We start from the raw sequence: 16,261 nt of genomic DNA on the forward strand, positions 1-16,261 counted from the left end.
TTTGCTGGCTAAGCTTGCTCTATAAGCTGCAATATGTCAAAATGTCAACTATCAGAATTGATCAAACTGCACATACTTCAGAAATAAATAGCCTCACATAGGTATGTATTCATTGTCTACAAAAGTTTTATTACAAAACATAATCAAGAAACATATAGTTTTTATGTGACATTAATTATGAGATTATGTTGGTGTACAATTCATTTGGAAAATAAAGAATAGGAAAAAAATAATCATGATCATGAAAGTTGGCAATAGTACTGGAATATCATACAAATAATACACATCTGGGACATTAGTAAGAATTGCATGCACAATGTATCTTTGGAATAGTTCTAACATGTCCAAACTATTTCAAAGGTAACAAGTGTGTGAAATAATTTGAATGCCTCAATAGCAAAATGATGTGTATTATATGTTTTATAAGATAGTGATGTCAACCATTGTTATTTGAAAAACCACATCCTCCCTCTCCAGTGGCGGATCCGGGGGGGGGGGGGTACATTTGACCCGTGCCCCTCCCGCACCCCCTCTTTGAGAGCCATAATTAAAATTTATAATGTGAATATGCCGTTTTTACCCAAGTGTGCCCCCCCGGTAAGTGAAAACCTTTTTTTTTTGGGGGGGGCTTGTCAAATGTGCCCTCCCCCCTTTTGGAAAATCCTGGATCCGCCCCTGCTCCTCTCGAAACCATGACCGGTCAATAGACAGAAGTTATTAGTACCAGTCAGTCAGTAGTAAATTTTTGTTAGCTAAATTAAATGACTGATCATGTGATATATTTAAGTCAATCATTTGATTAGGATCCATATCACCTGGGGCCCTTTGCAGAAAGAGTTGCAATCAATCGCAACTCTAAAATCATGCACAACTTCATTTTCAACCAATCAACAGCGCGCATTTGGGACTTGCGATTGATTTTTTGACTTGTGTTTAAACGCATTTCTTTCTGCAACTAACCCCAGAGCATATACCCTTTTTTTCTTGAATGCTAAGAAATAAAGGTGAATTGTGTTTACTAAAGAGGGTAACAAACCTTGTTTCTCAAGTTTTGTGGAAATCACTTTTGTTCTTTAGTGACTAGGCACTTTATATAGTAATATCCTGTCCACATTCCTGAGCCCCGTTGCATAGAAGTTGCCATTAAGTTAACTTAGCCATACAATGGTCACTTGCATGGAATCCTTGATTCTGATTGGCTGTTGATCAGCGTTACCACGGTAATTACCAATGGATGGCAAAGTAATCTTGATAGTAACTTTTATACGACGGGCCCCTGGTGGCTGAATTTGTAAGTTGCAAGCAACTTTATGAACGACTGGTGATCCTTTTTTATGCTAAGTAATACACACCAGATTTCCAATGGCATTAGTTTAGTTCCTAAGAAAGGGTTACCAGTCGTTTGAAAGTCACTTGTAACTTAAACATCTTCATGAAACACCCACCAAGGACCCAGTATTACAAAGAGTTGTGTGATTGATCCATTCAATCTTAAATACCGAAAACCGTCATTGTCGTTATTTTTCATACATAAAATGTACCCTAACAATACTTTGGGAATCACTCTGAGCAGACTGACTTGTCATGACCATGATGCATGCATGATTTTTCATCATATTTAGAAAATAGAAAAAAGACTCTGAAGTGTTGCAAGAAACTTTCGATCAATTGCAAGTCAATTCTAGGTCCCCAAATCAATCATAAGTATTGCAATTAGTTAAAAATATGCGATTGATCGACGTCTACTTCTTGTATCAATATGTAGAAATCAATTTGATTGAGTTGGAATTGATTCCATCACTTGTAAATTTACAACTGTAGTTTTGCAATTGATTGTTTAATGATTTGTTGCAACAACCTCTATGAATGGACATATGTGACATATGTAAAGATATTAGGGGTCACTGGTTTTTCATAGCTGAGATAAATCAGATCAATCACAACTCTATGTAAGATGGGGCCCAGTCTTAAAACAGCCACTCAGCCACTATACATGATGTCAAGACTAACCCATTGGATAGTATTTTGACAGCCATGTTTGTTTTTTTATTCTTCTAAACATCTACCTTCTTTTTATATAAATGGTGTGGTTGCCATACTCGGTTTACCTAATCCCTTTCTTGAAAATAAATATTTATGCTAACCCATAAATAGTTCTGTATTTGGGTAGTCTTAGGCAATGCATGCACTACACTCAAAGTACATTTCCTAAAAGTTTGTAAATGGTCATATGACTGATCACATGGGACCATTCCATCCTGGTCACCTGACTATGTCCAAATGTATTAAGGAGTGATTGGAAGACTTCATCAGCTGGGTTCTTCCTGTATATTTGATATGCTATAATAGAGGCATAACAAACCATCCTCCATCTGTAATTGTAAGAAAAGATAATAACATATGAATTGGAATAGAATATCCTGAGCAGAGCTGTCAAAAAGTACTGGTTATAAATCTCAAAATAATGCATTTATTTTCAGTAATTAGTACATGCAAAATACTGATTTCTGAAATTCGTTTTTGTGTTCTTTGACACTACCGATTTTCAGCTATTAAAGTACTAAAATGTTCTTGTTAGGCTGGCAGCTCAGCCTTAGATCATCAAAATTACTGTTTTTATATAGGGGAGGGGGTCCATAAAAACGGCTGAAATATCAAGTTGTCACTGGGCTGTTAAAAACCTTGTGGATGTATATATCTCAAAATTTAAACATTTTAGATTTTTGACAGAAGTGGTAACCTTCATTTGCCAAGAAAGACTTCTTTATGGGAATTAGAAGATTGTTTTCAGGAAATATTATAGCATTACCACCCCTGCAATATTTCTGAAATAGAGTTTTTTCTGAGCTGTCCAACAATTTGTAAATTTTGAGATAAAAGGTATGCACTTTGTTAGTTTTAGTATGATAGAGTGGTTTGGTTCAGAATGGTCATATTTCAGTATCTAGTATTTTTTGAAAGAGTAAAGTTTTGTGAGTGTGCAGTTCAAAGAAAATGGTTGTACCAAACAAACCCAAAGGGCTTAATGAAAGTATTAATTAGACAAATATTTTGGATTTCTGGGTTATGTTGCAATTTGTTCTTTTTCGAAAACCAGAGTATTCTGCTTATTTTGAGTCCTAACAAATTTTAAAGTAAAAGCCAGATAATCTCTTGCATTTCCTTCTCTGTAATCTTAAACAAGATGTGCTTTAGTGTGACAAATTTGGAGCTAATTTGATGACCAATTTTAGGAAAATTTAAATGATATGTAATCCTATATTTATCACCTAGCTCAATAGTATGAGAATGAGTGCAACCTCCATAGGCTTGTCGACTTTAAATATCAACATTCTATGGTAGGGAACATTCTTCTCTTTGTAATGAGGGTTAGGATCATGCGATATTTGTTGAGTTATATATCATTTTAAAGCTGAGAATCTCCTCTTTCAAAAGGGAAATTTAACTGAAAATTTATTTTGGGCAACATTTTGTAGGTTATACCATGACTGGTGGCATTTGCTTTAATTATGTTGTCAACCATGAAGTAATTCACCAAAACTTCAGTTTTGTTGTAACTTACCAATTTTAACAACCTTGCTCAACATTTCAAAGCCATGCACTTTATTACAAGTACATTTAGGTTTATATCATTTTATAGAGAATAAGATCATTTTCTAATTGTACCAAGCATAACTACTAAAAGAAGGGAAAATAATCCTAATCAATGTTCATGGAAGTTGTTAGCACTGGTAATTTGTCAGAATCTGGCAGTTACCATGGTAACAGACACCTGTACTTCTCAGCCAATCAACACCCAAGAAAGTTGTCAGATGAAAAATATTGAAAACATTCCCCCGATTTCTAACCTTTCTTTTAATGAGTTAATAGGGAGCTTTTGCACCACAAAACACAACAGATTCAAGTACATAGTCTATGTATTGAAAATATGCATCAAATTACAATGAACAGCTGGGAGATCTTTGTTAAAAATGGGTGAACCAAATAAGCAGTTCGTCCTTGGTTTCGTCGTTGACAAAAAATTGCAAATATGTTGTTTTCCAGTGTCCAGACCGAAACTGCTGTTTTGATTCACCAATTTTTGACAAAGACTTCTTGGTTGCTCATTGTCTTGGAAGGCATTTGATTAAACCATGGACCTACTAGTAGGTCCATGATAAAACATTCTCTTTGTTCTTGAAAGCATTCTGTGTAGCGGTGTGAAAACTCTACAGTGACATACCTGTTCTTCTGTACTCTGAGCCCATATCTGCTTCAACATAACATCTGGTTCTAAGATATCTTCCTCACAGACGATGTCAACCTGCCATAAATATAAACATTGAGGCCTGTATGAGGGTATCGTACAAACAGCCGCTCGCGTGTCGAACTAAATGAGATTGGCCATCTTACATGTAGATCAGGGCCCCGTTTGACCAGGAGTTACGATTGATCCACTCAATGTCAACTGTATGGAAATCAATCCATACCATAATTTTTTTCTACAGGAAATTTGCACATCTCTTTAGTAAAAAAAAAGAAGAGAATCACACTGATTCTTCAAGAGAATGATGAATGTATAAATAAACATTATCTAGAAAATATTTTGAACAAAAATGCATTTTGGATGTTGATGTTGCTGGCCGTCCATAATTAGGATCAAGCAATTCTTTGTAAGATGGGGCCCTGAGTTGCCAAGACAATTGACCTTTCAGGGAGAAGGGAAATCTTTCTCAATTACACGATCGAATGAAAGAAATCAATGTATGAATCAGGGAGATGCTGAATATTTGCAGTTTCTACTCGAAAATCAGTCAATATTCAGGGAGTTTACCTGACAATCAGAAAAACTTGGCAGCCCTGGTAAACACACGTTGCATGTAGAAAGTGAATACTGGATGATAAAATTAACTTTTTTTTTTAAAGTTTTTCATTTTTAGAGTAGATATTACAGTGTTAAAGCTTTTGAGCTTGAAACAGCCAAGATCATAGCCCTACATGGGGAGGTGAGAATATATCAAAAATATATGAAGAATTTCTTAAATGCAATTTTTTGCACACATACACCTAAATTTTGCAATTTTATTTTCATTTCAATCATCTTAATGAATTTATTGACTATTGTTGCTAGTTATAGTTGGTTAAATATATACTTTCACAAATATCTATCGATACCTATAACAAATTATTAATTATCAATTACTAAAATTACACATCTATAATGTGTGATGCATGAATAACTATGATAACTATATTTGTATGGCCTTTCCTCTGTAAAGCATTATAAACAGATTTCTATTGTATATTCATGATTATATGACACCTAGATAGATCCTTGTCATTTGATTGGTTGGTTGATATCGATCATTCAGCCCATTTTACAATGACGTCATCAACCGTGCAATCTTAGATTCATCGTGCAATTATGAATCCATACGATTTTGTCCATTGCATGCGCGCACCCAGACTCAGGCACACTCGTGTTTGCAGCAGCGTGCAGATTTATGTAAGGGATAATCAACAAACCGAGCTCGCACTGCACGAGCATGTATTGCATCGAAATTTACAAATTTCATATGAAAAAGAATCTATTTTTAGGTGTCATATAAACCAAATAATGAATGTTCTTTTCACTCATGCAATGGACAGAATACTTCATTCGATATGCCTCGTTGAATGGATCATTTCATCTTTCACCTCATGAAGTATTTTGTCCATTGCACTCATAAACATTCATTCTTTGTATACTTAAAAATTTAATTGTACTGAATGGATTGCATACCTCAAGAGGTCTTTCAATGTTTAATTTGTGCTCAATGAACCTCTGTATCTGGCAGATAGTCACTCGGCTAGGTACAAGAATATACTTCTTTTCTAGAGGCTGTTGAAGAAATACAGAAGATATGGTTGACAAATTTGAAGGTCAAAACAAAAGGAAACAGATGAAATGGAGGAAATGATACAAGCAGCCACAAGTTAGGAAAATGAGAGACACTAAGTAGACGAAGTACACATAGTGTTTGGTTACACAGAAGGGGTAATACATCTCAGATTCTCAGAAACTATGACTCCTACTTTTAATTTCTTCTATTTTATTAAATATATCATAAGACATAGATCTCCCTTGGGATTTGAAAAAAATGTATTTGTTTGTTTCTATTTTTTCAACTTTTATTGCTGTGAACAGTACAAGGACAGAGCATGAAGGCATGCAAAATTGAAGGAGTGTTCATTAACTGTATGTTCAAATATTTTGCATTCTTTACAATAATCAAAACACATTACATAATTTTAAGACTGTAATTTGAAAATAGAAAAAATACTGTATACATAACCTCTGGACAAAGATTCCTCTTGTTTACTCTAACTTTCTCATTTTTAATTTGCTTTAGTAAATGATTAAATGATGGAAAAGAAAATTTTGTCCAAAAGTGACGATTGATTTTTCATCGATCATGTTTACAAAATTGATTTATTATTCCACAAGATATCTGAAAATACTCACCTTGATGACTGGACAGCCAACTGATGCCCTGAGAACAAGAATAAATAATTTACATATCATAAAATAATACAGAGAATAAAACATTGCATTTTCAAAAGAACAGGCTTACAATCATGACTCTTGGAAATATATCTTATTATCTCATGTTCTGTCTTTGTGAGTGTTCAAATTTATGAGGGCTTAAATGTAATGAGGGTGGTAGAAAAATTGATATAACATCAACAGAAAAAGATGGGGCATTACATTAATGATGCAGCCTCTCCCCCTACCCAACAAAAATAAACAAGGCAAAAGCGATTTTGTGTCTCGCCCACTTATGAAAATAACCAGAAATATCTTGATTTGCTAGGGTACGAAACAGAATTGTATCAAAACTTCATTGTGAAATGACTGGGATGGAATAACACTTGTCATAAGAGACTTGCACATAAACTTTAATGTTGACCTGAAAATGACCTTTGACCTTACCATGTGACCTCCAACTGCAGCATAACATGCAGGTCGCCTAAGTACATCTACCATCCAAGTTTGGTTACAAGTGACTTACGGTTGCGGAGTTAGGTGTCATAAGAGAGTCTTGCATGTAAACTGTAACGTTGACCTGAAAATGACCTTTGACCTTACCATGTGACCTTCGACAGCAGTATAACATGCACGTCCCCCAAGTCCATCTACCATCCAAGTTTGGTTGAAAAGTGACTTACGGTTGCGGAGTTAGGTGTCATAAGAGAGTTGCATGTAAACTTTAACATTGACCTGAAAATGACCTTTGACCTTACCATGTGACCTCCGACTGCAGCATAACATGCAGGTCCCCCAAGTCCATCTACCATCCAAGTTTGGTTGAAAAGTGACTTACGGTTGCGGAGTTAGGTGTCATAAGAGAGTCTTGCATGTAAACTTTAACGTTGACCTGAAAATGACCTTTGACCTTACCATGTGACCTCCAACTACAGCCTGACATGCAGGTCCTCCAAGTCCATCTACCATCCAAGTTTGGTTGAAAAGTGACTTACGGTTGCGGAGTTAGGTGTCATAAGAGAGTCTTGCATGTAAACTTTAACGTTGACCTGAAAATGACCTTTGACCTTACCATGTGACCTCCGACTGCAGCATAACATGCAGGTCCCCCAAGTCCATCTACCATCCAAGTTTGGTTGAAAAGCGACTTACGGTTGTGGAGTTATGTGTCAAGGTTTGTGACGGACGTACGGGCGACATTTGGATCCCTAAGTCTCGCCTTCACCTCTGGTGGGCGAGACAAAAAGTGGTCTTGATGACCAAATTAGTAGGGATAATGGTAGTGATGATTATGAACATGATGATGATGGTGATGATGACAATGATGGTGATGATGATGCTGATGATGATGGTGACGATGATGATGATCATTATGATGATGGTGATGATGATAGTAACAGTTTGTAGCCACTTCAGCAGCTACTAGCCGATCTTCTAGCAGGCAACAGAACATGTTACTATTACCCATCTCCATCCTGATATGTCAAGTGCCTGACAAGAAGGCAGAAGTATTATGATGGCTAATGTGGTGATGGTTGAAGTTGTGATGATGATGAAGGTGATGATGACAATGGTAAAGACGATAACGAATATGATATGCTTATTCATAAAAAGAATTTATTTACGCAAGTTTGACCCTGTTTTTAAGTAAATACTTACCCTGCATACTCTAAAAGAACTGCGATATGAACCTCAGTATTTCTTGGCAATACAACATTCTCTGGAGGTGGCAGTTCTGTATCAAATACCAAAAGTACCATACATAATATTAATTTGGTACACATAATAACTGACACTAGATCCCTTGAAATCATACCCAAAAGAGGTTTCTGTCTGTTTCACCTGAATGCAACAAAACCATATGCATTCAATTGCAAGTACAATGGAATCGGACGTCAGTTTAGCTTTAACTAATTTCTCATGGGACATGGAAATAAGGCTAACAAGAACACTGCTCTAAAAGTGAATAATTGCACATCCTAAGGCCTATAATAACCAGTTCTTAGAAATTTGCAATACCATATACTGATATATAAAAGAAAGATTAATTTTTTAAAGAGCTTTTAATAAAAAAATATAGGTCTTTACCACAGATTTGAACATAAAAGATGTAATTGATCTGATATATCAGACAAGAAAATATAACCATATTTTGTATTTATTTTGCAAGGATGAATTAAATTTATGGGGGCATTGTAGATAAAGTGTTGAATATCAAAAAGTGGAGGAAGAGTGAGACCAGATAGAGGGGAAGTGTGGTTTATTTACAATACATTGCATTCAGTGTGATATCCCTTCCTTATCACCAAAATACAGCAAAACAAAAGCCCACAAATTAAAGAAAACTTTGTTTCACCTTTCTGTGGCTGCTTAAGATTCCTCTCCTTCCAAAACCTTGCTTCCCTGGCTTTCTCATCTGCAAAACAGTTTGTATATACAATCTTATTCAAAATCATGCCTTAAACATTATTTTTATATCGGTGAAGATGCAGGTCCCAAATAACCAGTGGTATTATTTCCATCTCTCACTTTTTAATATGATTCAAGCTGTAGCGTTCTACCTATTTGCCTCTTAAGAACGTACTACACATTTCCCCAGCTTTAGCGTAGCTGCTGTTTTTGTGCTCTGCGCATTAATTCAATAAATAAGTGCAGCAAAGTATGAATAACTTGCTGAAGGAAATTGATGTCATACATGTAGCGAGGATTTGAGCCCCAACCCTTCTTTAGAAGGAGAGTCAGAACCACCAAACCACTGTGTTTTATATTTAGCTCAGCTTTATACTGCAATGCATGTTTCATCCCAGCATAAAGACGCCTGGATGTTTCAGCCAACTTATACAGACTACAGTAAGGCAAGCTCTCTCCTCATTTACCATACTTGATTCATGATATCAAGAGAGGGAACTATGTCAAGAGATCAGGGGGCCCCGTCTTACAAAGAGTTGCGATTGATCCGATCAATCACAAATATGGACGGCCAGCAACATCAATATCTAAAATGCACGAATGTTCAAAATGTCTTCTAGATATGACGTAAATTACATAAATTCATTGATTTCTTGACAATTTGGTGTGTTCGCCTTTGATTACAAAAGACATTTTGACAATTTTATGTAGAAAAAATTATGACACTGATGGATTTCCATAGAGTTACGATTGATTGGATCGATCGTAACTCTTTGTAAGACGGGGCCTAGTTTGTTAAAAAATAACAATTCTTGATATCATAAAAGATCAAGAGTAAAACAGCTTATCACACACCCTGGCCAGCCATCCCTGTGTGGCATCTCTTGTTTAGAAAAATTTTATTCTAAAAAAAAAAAATTTAACAAATCTATACTCACCATCTTGGATGTATGGAAGTAGTTTGTAGACAATCTCCTGTAATGTTGGATCTAGCCTATAGTAAGATTAGCATTAAATGATATATATTCATCAGTGAAGACCATTCTATGGTAGTATGCTAATAAGTGAGTCAATGGTGTCATACACTATTCAATATTTATTCTCTATGTGTACTGATTCAGATATATTGTGGTAGATCAGAGCTAACCCCAAATCCAAGATTTTGACTACAGTAGAGAGAAGTAGAGAAAAATCAGGCAAGTAGAACAATAAATATCCCATCAAGATGATACTTAAAAAAAGTTAAAATATCCATAAGAATTCTGCATTGTTTTACAAAACATGCATGCATGTGTGACATAAAGAGGTATGCTAATCAGTAGGCAGATGATGTCACTTTAATACCACTCCTTATGAAATTCCAGATACGGCGAGTATATTTTATACATGAATTCAAGAAAATTGAATTTTTTTTGTTCTTTATAAATAGACGGTTAGACTACTCCTTTTAAACTTTGATTTCTCATGGAAAATCATCTATTTGTGAAATGCATTTAATTTTGAACAGGATAATGCAGCCATGAATAATTTTGTCTTATTTAGAACACAAATACAGACAGACTACACAAAGAGATCACGGAAGAGAATAACCAACTTACTTGATGCTCAAGAATGGATTAGAGGGATGAATGAGGATATCACACGTTGGGCAAAGATCATTTTTCTTGATGTATGAGACAAGGCACCTCTTACAAACTGAAATTGAAAAAAAAAGAGATATGTATTTGTACCAATATTTAACACTAAGAAAAACAGTTTGAAATGTAGTCTGCAAACTTTGATGCAAGTGACATCAAAATTCCTTTGTGTACTTATACGAGTATTTAACACTGAATTCATACAATTTGAAAGTTAGTCTACAAACTTTGATGCATGTGATAAAGATTCCTTTGTGTACTTATACTAATATTTAACATGAAGAAATATAATTTGAAATTTAGTCTGCAAACTTTGATGCACGTGACATAAAAGTTGGTTTTTAATAAGTAGACCTACTTGTAGATTATCAAAAATAGATTTTATGCACCCGAGTCCAGGAAAGAACATCTTATATTGTCCCCTTTTCAACACATAGTAAGGTTAAAGGAGAATGAAACTCTTGGAGCAAGTTAGCTTTTGTGAAAGCAGAAAAATCAAAGAATAAGATCAACAAAAGTTTGAGTAAAATAGGACTAGCAATAGAAGAGTTATGAGCATTTGAATGTCGAGATCACTAATGCTATGGAGATCCTCCCGTTGGCAATGCGACCAAGATCTATGATGTCACAGATGAACAACTCTCCCCTTTTGGACACTGAAAATATACCCCAAAACATCGCTTTTTGCTCATTCTAATCATATGACAAACGATTCATCAATGATAATAATGTTGTGAAACCTCTGTACTTGTCCTCTCATAAAGAGAACACCTCACATTGTGATAGACTCTATAAAAGTGAGAATATAAGTGAAATAAGTACTAAAGTAATGAGGGAGTTGTACGTGTGTGACATCACAGATCTTGGTCGCATTGCCAACGGGAGGATCTACATGGCATTAGTGATCTCAATATTCAAATGCTCATAACTTTCTTATTATTCATTCAATCTTCCTCAAACTTTCAACAATATGTTTCTTTGATTTTTCTCTTTGATATGGATTCAGCTGGTTTCAAGGGTTTCATTCTCCTTTAATGTCTTGTGGAGAATGTGGTGCTTTTGCAGCACTATTTCCTGGGGGAGTCACTACCGATAGGAGGGTAACAATGCATGTCAAAACCAATACACTATTCATCGAGTTATTCGAGTACAGTGTTCACCTGGGGTATTGCACCTGCCGGTCCCCAGCAAAAATTTTTCGGAAAGTCAAGTCAATCTTCAAACTTCAATTGCCATAATAAACAATACTATGATTGGAAGCATTAACGGAAAGACACGACAGGTTAGAAATTTAATTTTAGGGAAATATTTTCTCACAATACATGTTGGCCAGGAGAGTAAAATAAATTAAGCAGACTATATAAAATAAGGGGCATTTCTGAGGTCTAACAAAAGCTGTTAACTTACTGTAGACTACATGTACCACTTACACTTGCAAAATCCTCTTGTGTCTCTGCGAACTTAAGAATTATCTACATTCCACATTTTCCCCCGAAGTTGGCATGTTATTTGAATTCTTCTTTTAACAGGCAAGAAAAAATTGGTCTAATGAGAGAAAACTTACCAGCAACAAATTTTAAGAATACTTACAAGTATGAAGGCACTCTGTTATAGTAGTAGCATCAATTAGATAACCTCCACATAGATGACATGTTATGTACTGATTCACTTCTGTCAGTCTAATGTAAATCTGTTTACAAATAAAATGAAATTATGGAAAAGTTGATCAACAGATTATTTTCATATCTTTTAGGAAAAATGGTAAAAGAAAGGTCCACTGCAAAGGTATGATTCATTGAAACACTGATGGGTTACAACTTTGATTTCTCCTAAAGACTTGTGTCAAATTTAACATCTGGTTAAGATAGGGAGATAAAATCTTTTGTGGTAAAACAATATTGGATTTCAAGCATTTCATAGATTCATTCCTTTAAAATATTTACTCTATCCAAACAAAAGTATACTTTTAAAGGAAATTACCTGAGGATTTCAAAACTGGCATTAAAAATACTGGCAATTAAAATACAGTGTATATTATATAGACTTTAGTGGAACGTTTGTTGACAAACGAAGATAGGCTTGCACTACTGGCTTTGTTCAAGGCATTTTTTTTGTTTCATCGCTTTGAATGTTTTAAAAAAAGTGTTATCATCAGCAACAATAATCTAAAAGAATGTTTTTTAAGTTATTGCATTTATTGGTGTCTATATTTTATCAAATCAAACATTCATGACATAGGAATTGCACATACAAGAAATTTAGACATAGACATGCGAAGCCACTTATCCAGGCCGAGGTATTTAAGCGATTTTGCTCTTTTTTATGTGCTTTTTATTTCTTCAAAAAATAATTTAAAAATCAAAAATGGATAGCATCTCAGCAGAAAGAGCCCCAGTGAGTAGGGGAACAAGTTTCGGCAAACATTATTCCTGAAGCAATGTTAACCGACTAGAGTCTACTTAAAAATCCATTGTCATGATAATGTAATCACATTCGAGTGCGAGGTTAGTAGTAGTCACTCTAGGCGACACCCCAATACTTACCCGTGCTAATAAACTGGGACTCCACTCACGCGCGTTTGGGCCTCCCTAGCTTAGAACTAAGCACTAATATCACCTTAAAAACTAAATCTACAAGGTATGTATAATCTATTTACAAATTTAATAATGTTTAATCGGTACTCACCGGTTCTTTTGTTGCATTTTCAGACCATTTCTCACAATTCTTCGTAAATATTTGCGGCAAATTTTGTCGCCATAGACAGCTTAGCGTCCATCTTTATTGATAAATGGAGCGCCCTTTACGATAGTTGTTAATGCCGCGGAGAAATCGTTAGGCATTTTGGCCTGTGTTCAAGGCGTTCTTTCTGTTTTATTTTTTATATTGAAGATTGTGCATTTGTTGAATAGCGCCGTCTACGTCAGGTATGAGATCGAGTGTATAAATACACTCTTCCAAAATAATTATGATTCCGACCTGGCGCTGTTTAACTTCAATCTCTTTCACCTAAATTAGCGATGAATGCTAGCATTATAAAATATATATTATTAACGTCTGACGAAAAGAATAACCAACCGATCAGCTGACGAGAACGCGAATCACGTGATCTTCATTATTCATATCAGCTTCGATCGCGAGTCAGAAGAGAAGAGCAGCTGCCCAGAAAATCCGGAAAAAGCCGTGAAAATGTAAGTTCCCCTTCATTTCTTTCATTTTTTGTTGTTGCTAACGATGCATTTACACTATAAAATTATAATTTAAATAAGAGAAAGGAATTATAGCTTGTACTTGTGATATAATGTTTAAATATCCTGTTCTCAGAGATTTCTAACCAAAAATACTACTGATGTCGCCTATGAGGTCCATACATGTAATGTTGGACCTCATTCTAGGAGTGGTAGTAACTACTAGTACCGGTACCTCGTATTCGTAATACGTGCGAGTATTGACCTAGTATTGTTACTTCATTGATGACATGCATGTTTTTTAGAATTCAAATAAACTTGTTGTTGTTGTTGTTCGTTTTGGGCCTGTTTCAAATAAACTTGAACTTGGACGTGTGAGTGACCTAAAATAAATGCCCCCCCCCCCCCCGTTGCATTTTCTTTACACAAAAATAAACGGATGGGACTTGTATGAACCTTAATTAAAGTTTCGTTACACTATATCTTATTTTAACTTTTAAATTAATATCACGCAAATTTCTATTTCATCTCCGATTGTATTGATTTCTTACCGGCACGGGCTGGCCCCTCAAGATACGGCGAGACATATTACGGTGCCCAGGCTTGACCAGGAAGGTGGGTATTAAGCTGAAAACTGGCGATTTTTCGACGTAGCTCGGCTCGAACTTCGAAATCGAAATTCTCCGCTCTCTGAATATGGCAAGCTAAGCTAAACTGTTATTACAAATAATTTATTCACATAATTACAGCTACTATTACAGTTGTAATATAATGACTATGCACATTAATGCTAAGATTATTTACGATTTTTTTTTTAGTAATCAATCATGCAATAATTTGGAAGAAATGCCTTACTTTCTTCAAACATACGCTAATATTCTGGCTCTTCATACTCACGTCGTAATACTATTTATGATTGATTGACTGACTGACCGACTGATTGGTTGATTTATCTTTTTTTTTCAAATTAAAATGACTGATTGAAATCAATATGATCACCCTATTTAACATTAACTCTATTTATTACAAAGAATATTCGTGCAACTTTGTTGGGGAGACATAATCAGGCGCGTAGGCGTAGCTAGGGGGGCCGGGGTGGGGGCGGTCGCCCGGCCGGCCCCCACCCCCCCCCCCCCCAAAAAAAAAAAAGGAGGGAGAGGAAAGGGAGAAAAAGAAAAAGAGAAAGGAGAAAAGGGAAGAATGGAATAGCTTTGTTGTTTTTCCTTCTTTTGTTTTGTCAAAAGAATAAAAACCTATAAACGAAACGTTGATTTTCTCTCTTCATACTAAACTTTCATTCCGCGCTCCGCGCGGGAAAAATATCAAAATCGCCCTTCCCTTTTGTTTCCCACACCTTTTTTCTACTCTGTTTTTCCCCTTCCCGGCTGTGGGAATCGTCTTGCCAGAAAATATAAATTATACATGGGTGTAAAGAGTATGAAAAGTATTTTTTTTTCTTCAATTGCATTGACACAAAATGTCGGCTCTTCGATCTGTTCGGAGCGGGTAAACATTACCGTCACTTCCCGACTCCCCAAATGATATTTTTTTCGCTTTGTCAGCAAGTAATTTTTGGCAAAGTATATCTGCTCAAAGGGGGAGGCATTAAATTCGTTCCGTGCTATATGCAAAAGTATATTGTACGATATGAAACTTTATTCTATATCGCTGCACATCCACATCCTGTCTTGTTTTGTGCCATTGATTTAAAATGTTTAATATCACTGAAGTTTCTTAATAGTAGACCGGCCAAAACGATTTTTTTTACTTTGGACGGCAAAATTTGTTAATGCTTGCTAATGCTTGGCATCCCAGCCAATAGTCTTTCAAAAATACCCAGGAATAGCGTGCGGCCGGATGCCAAGCGCAATTTTGCGTGAAAGTGTCATTTTTAGCGTAAAATCTGAAAGAATGTCGAAAATCACGCATTTTGATATTTTGACGGATTATCATCATATTGTTGATTATCTTTGATATGGAATTACTTTTATTCAGAGTTTCAAATTATAAGTTTCATAAATATGCATTTCAAATTTGAATATTACACACACACATATGGCACAGTGACACATAAAACCGCGATTTTCTCAAAATAAAAGTTTGTGAAAACTATCAATAGTTTGAAGTTTTTTACGCAACTTAAATTCTTCGATTTCAATTCGTTTATCCATCGAATGTAAAGTAAATGTCCTAATGCCACAAATATTAAAAGAATTTTCGAGTAAGATAGAAGATATATCATTTTATGTTATCCGAAAGGAGACAATGTGCATTTTACCAGGTGCGAATTTTGAAAGAAAAATTGAAAATACCATACATTATGTACATAATTACATGTATAAGTTCACACTAAAGCGAGTTTTTAATTACATGTAGAAGTACGCACTAAAGTGAGTTTTTATTTGGATAGCACAATTTGTCAATTCTTTGCATCCCAGCTAAAAATCTTGCGGAAATACTGAGGAATAACGTACGGGCGGATGCTAAGTACACTTTTGCGTGAAAGTATCATTTTTAGCGTAAAT

The 16,261-nt window shown here is 35.3% G+C and overlaps 1 protein-coding gene across 1 annotated transcript; it reads right to left on the reverse strand.

Moving 5' to 3' along the window:
• Positions 1-110: 110 nt before the first annotated feature.
• On the reverse strand, positions 111-14,428 carry LOC129272711 (polycomb group RING finger protein 6-like). The gene is made up of 10 exons (XM_064107726.1): positions 14,288-14,428; positions 12,142-12,241; positions 10,513-10,609; positions 9,853-9,908; positions 8,862-8,921; positions 8,165-8,240; positions 6,485-6,512; positions 5,762-5,860; positions 4,223-4,303; positions 111-2,372 (listed from the first exon to the last, which is right to left on the reverse strand). Exons 1-10 carry the CDS (start codon positions 14,321-14,323, stop codon positions 2,310-2,312), a joined length of 696 nt encoding a protein of 231 aa, XP_063963796.1. The 5' UTR covers positions 14,324-14,428; the 3' UTR covers positions 111-2,309.
• Positions 14,429-16,261: the final 1,833 nt, after the last annotated feature.

This window comes from Lytechinus pictus, chromosome 12, assembly GCF_037042905.1.
Source record: "Lytechinus pictus isolate F3 Inbred chromosome 12, Lp3.0, whole genome shotgun sequence".
NCBI classification, from domain to species: domain Eukaryota; kingdom Metazoa; phylum Echinodermata; class Echinoidea; order Temnopleuroida; family Toxopneustidae; genus Lytechinus; species Lytechinus pictus.

What these genes read in the sequence shown, in the direction of transcription:
- LOC129272711 (XM_064107726.1), bottom strand. Translation starts at nt 14,323, where the DNA reads ATGTCTCGCCGTATCTTGAGGGGCCAGCCCGTGCCG. An exon ending in ACTTCCATACATCCAAGATG is followed by an intron (nt 8,922 to 9,852) that starts GTGAGTATAGAT and finishes ACTGTTTTGCAG; the next exon opens with ATGAGAAAGCCAGGGAAGCA. An exon ending in GTTCTTTTAGAGTATGCAGG is followed by an intron (nt 6,513 to 8,164) that starts GTAAGTATTTAC and finishes TCTTGTTCTCAG; the next exon opens with GGCATCAGTTGGCTGTCCAG.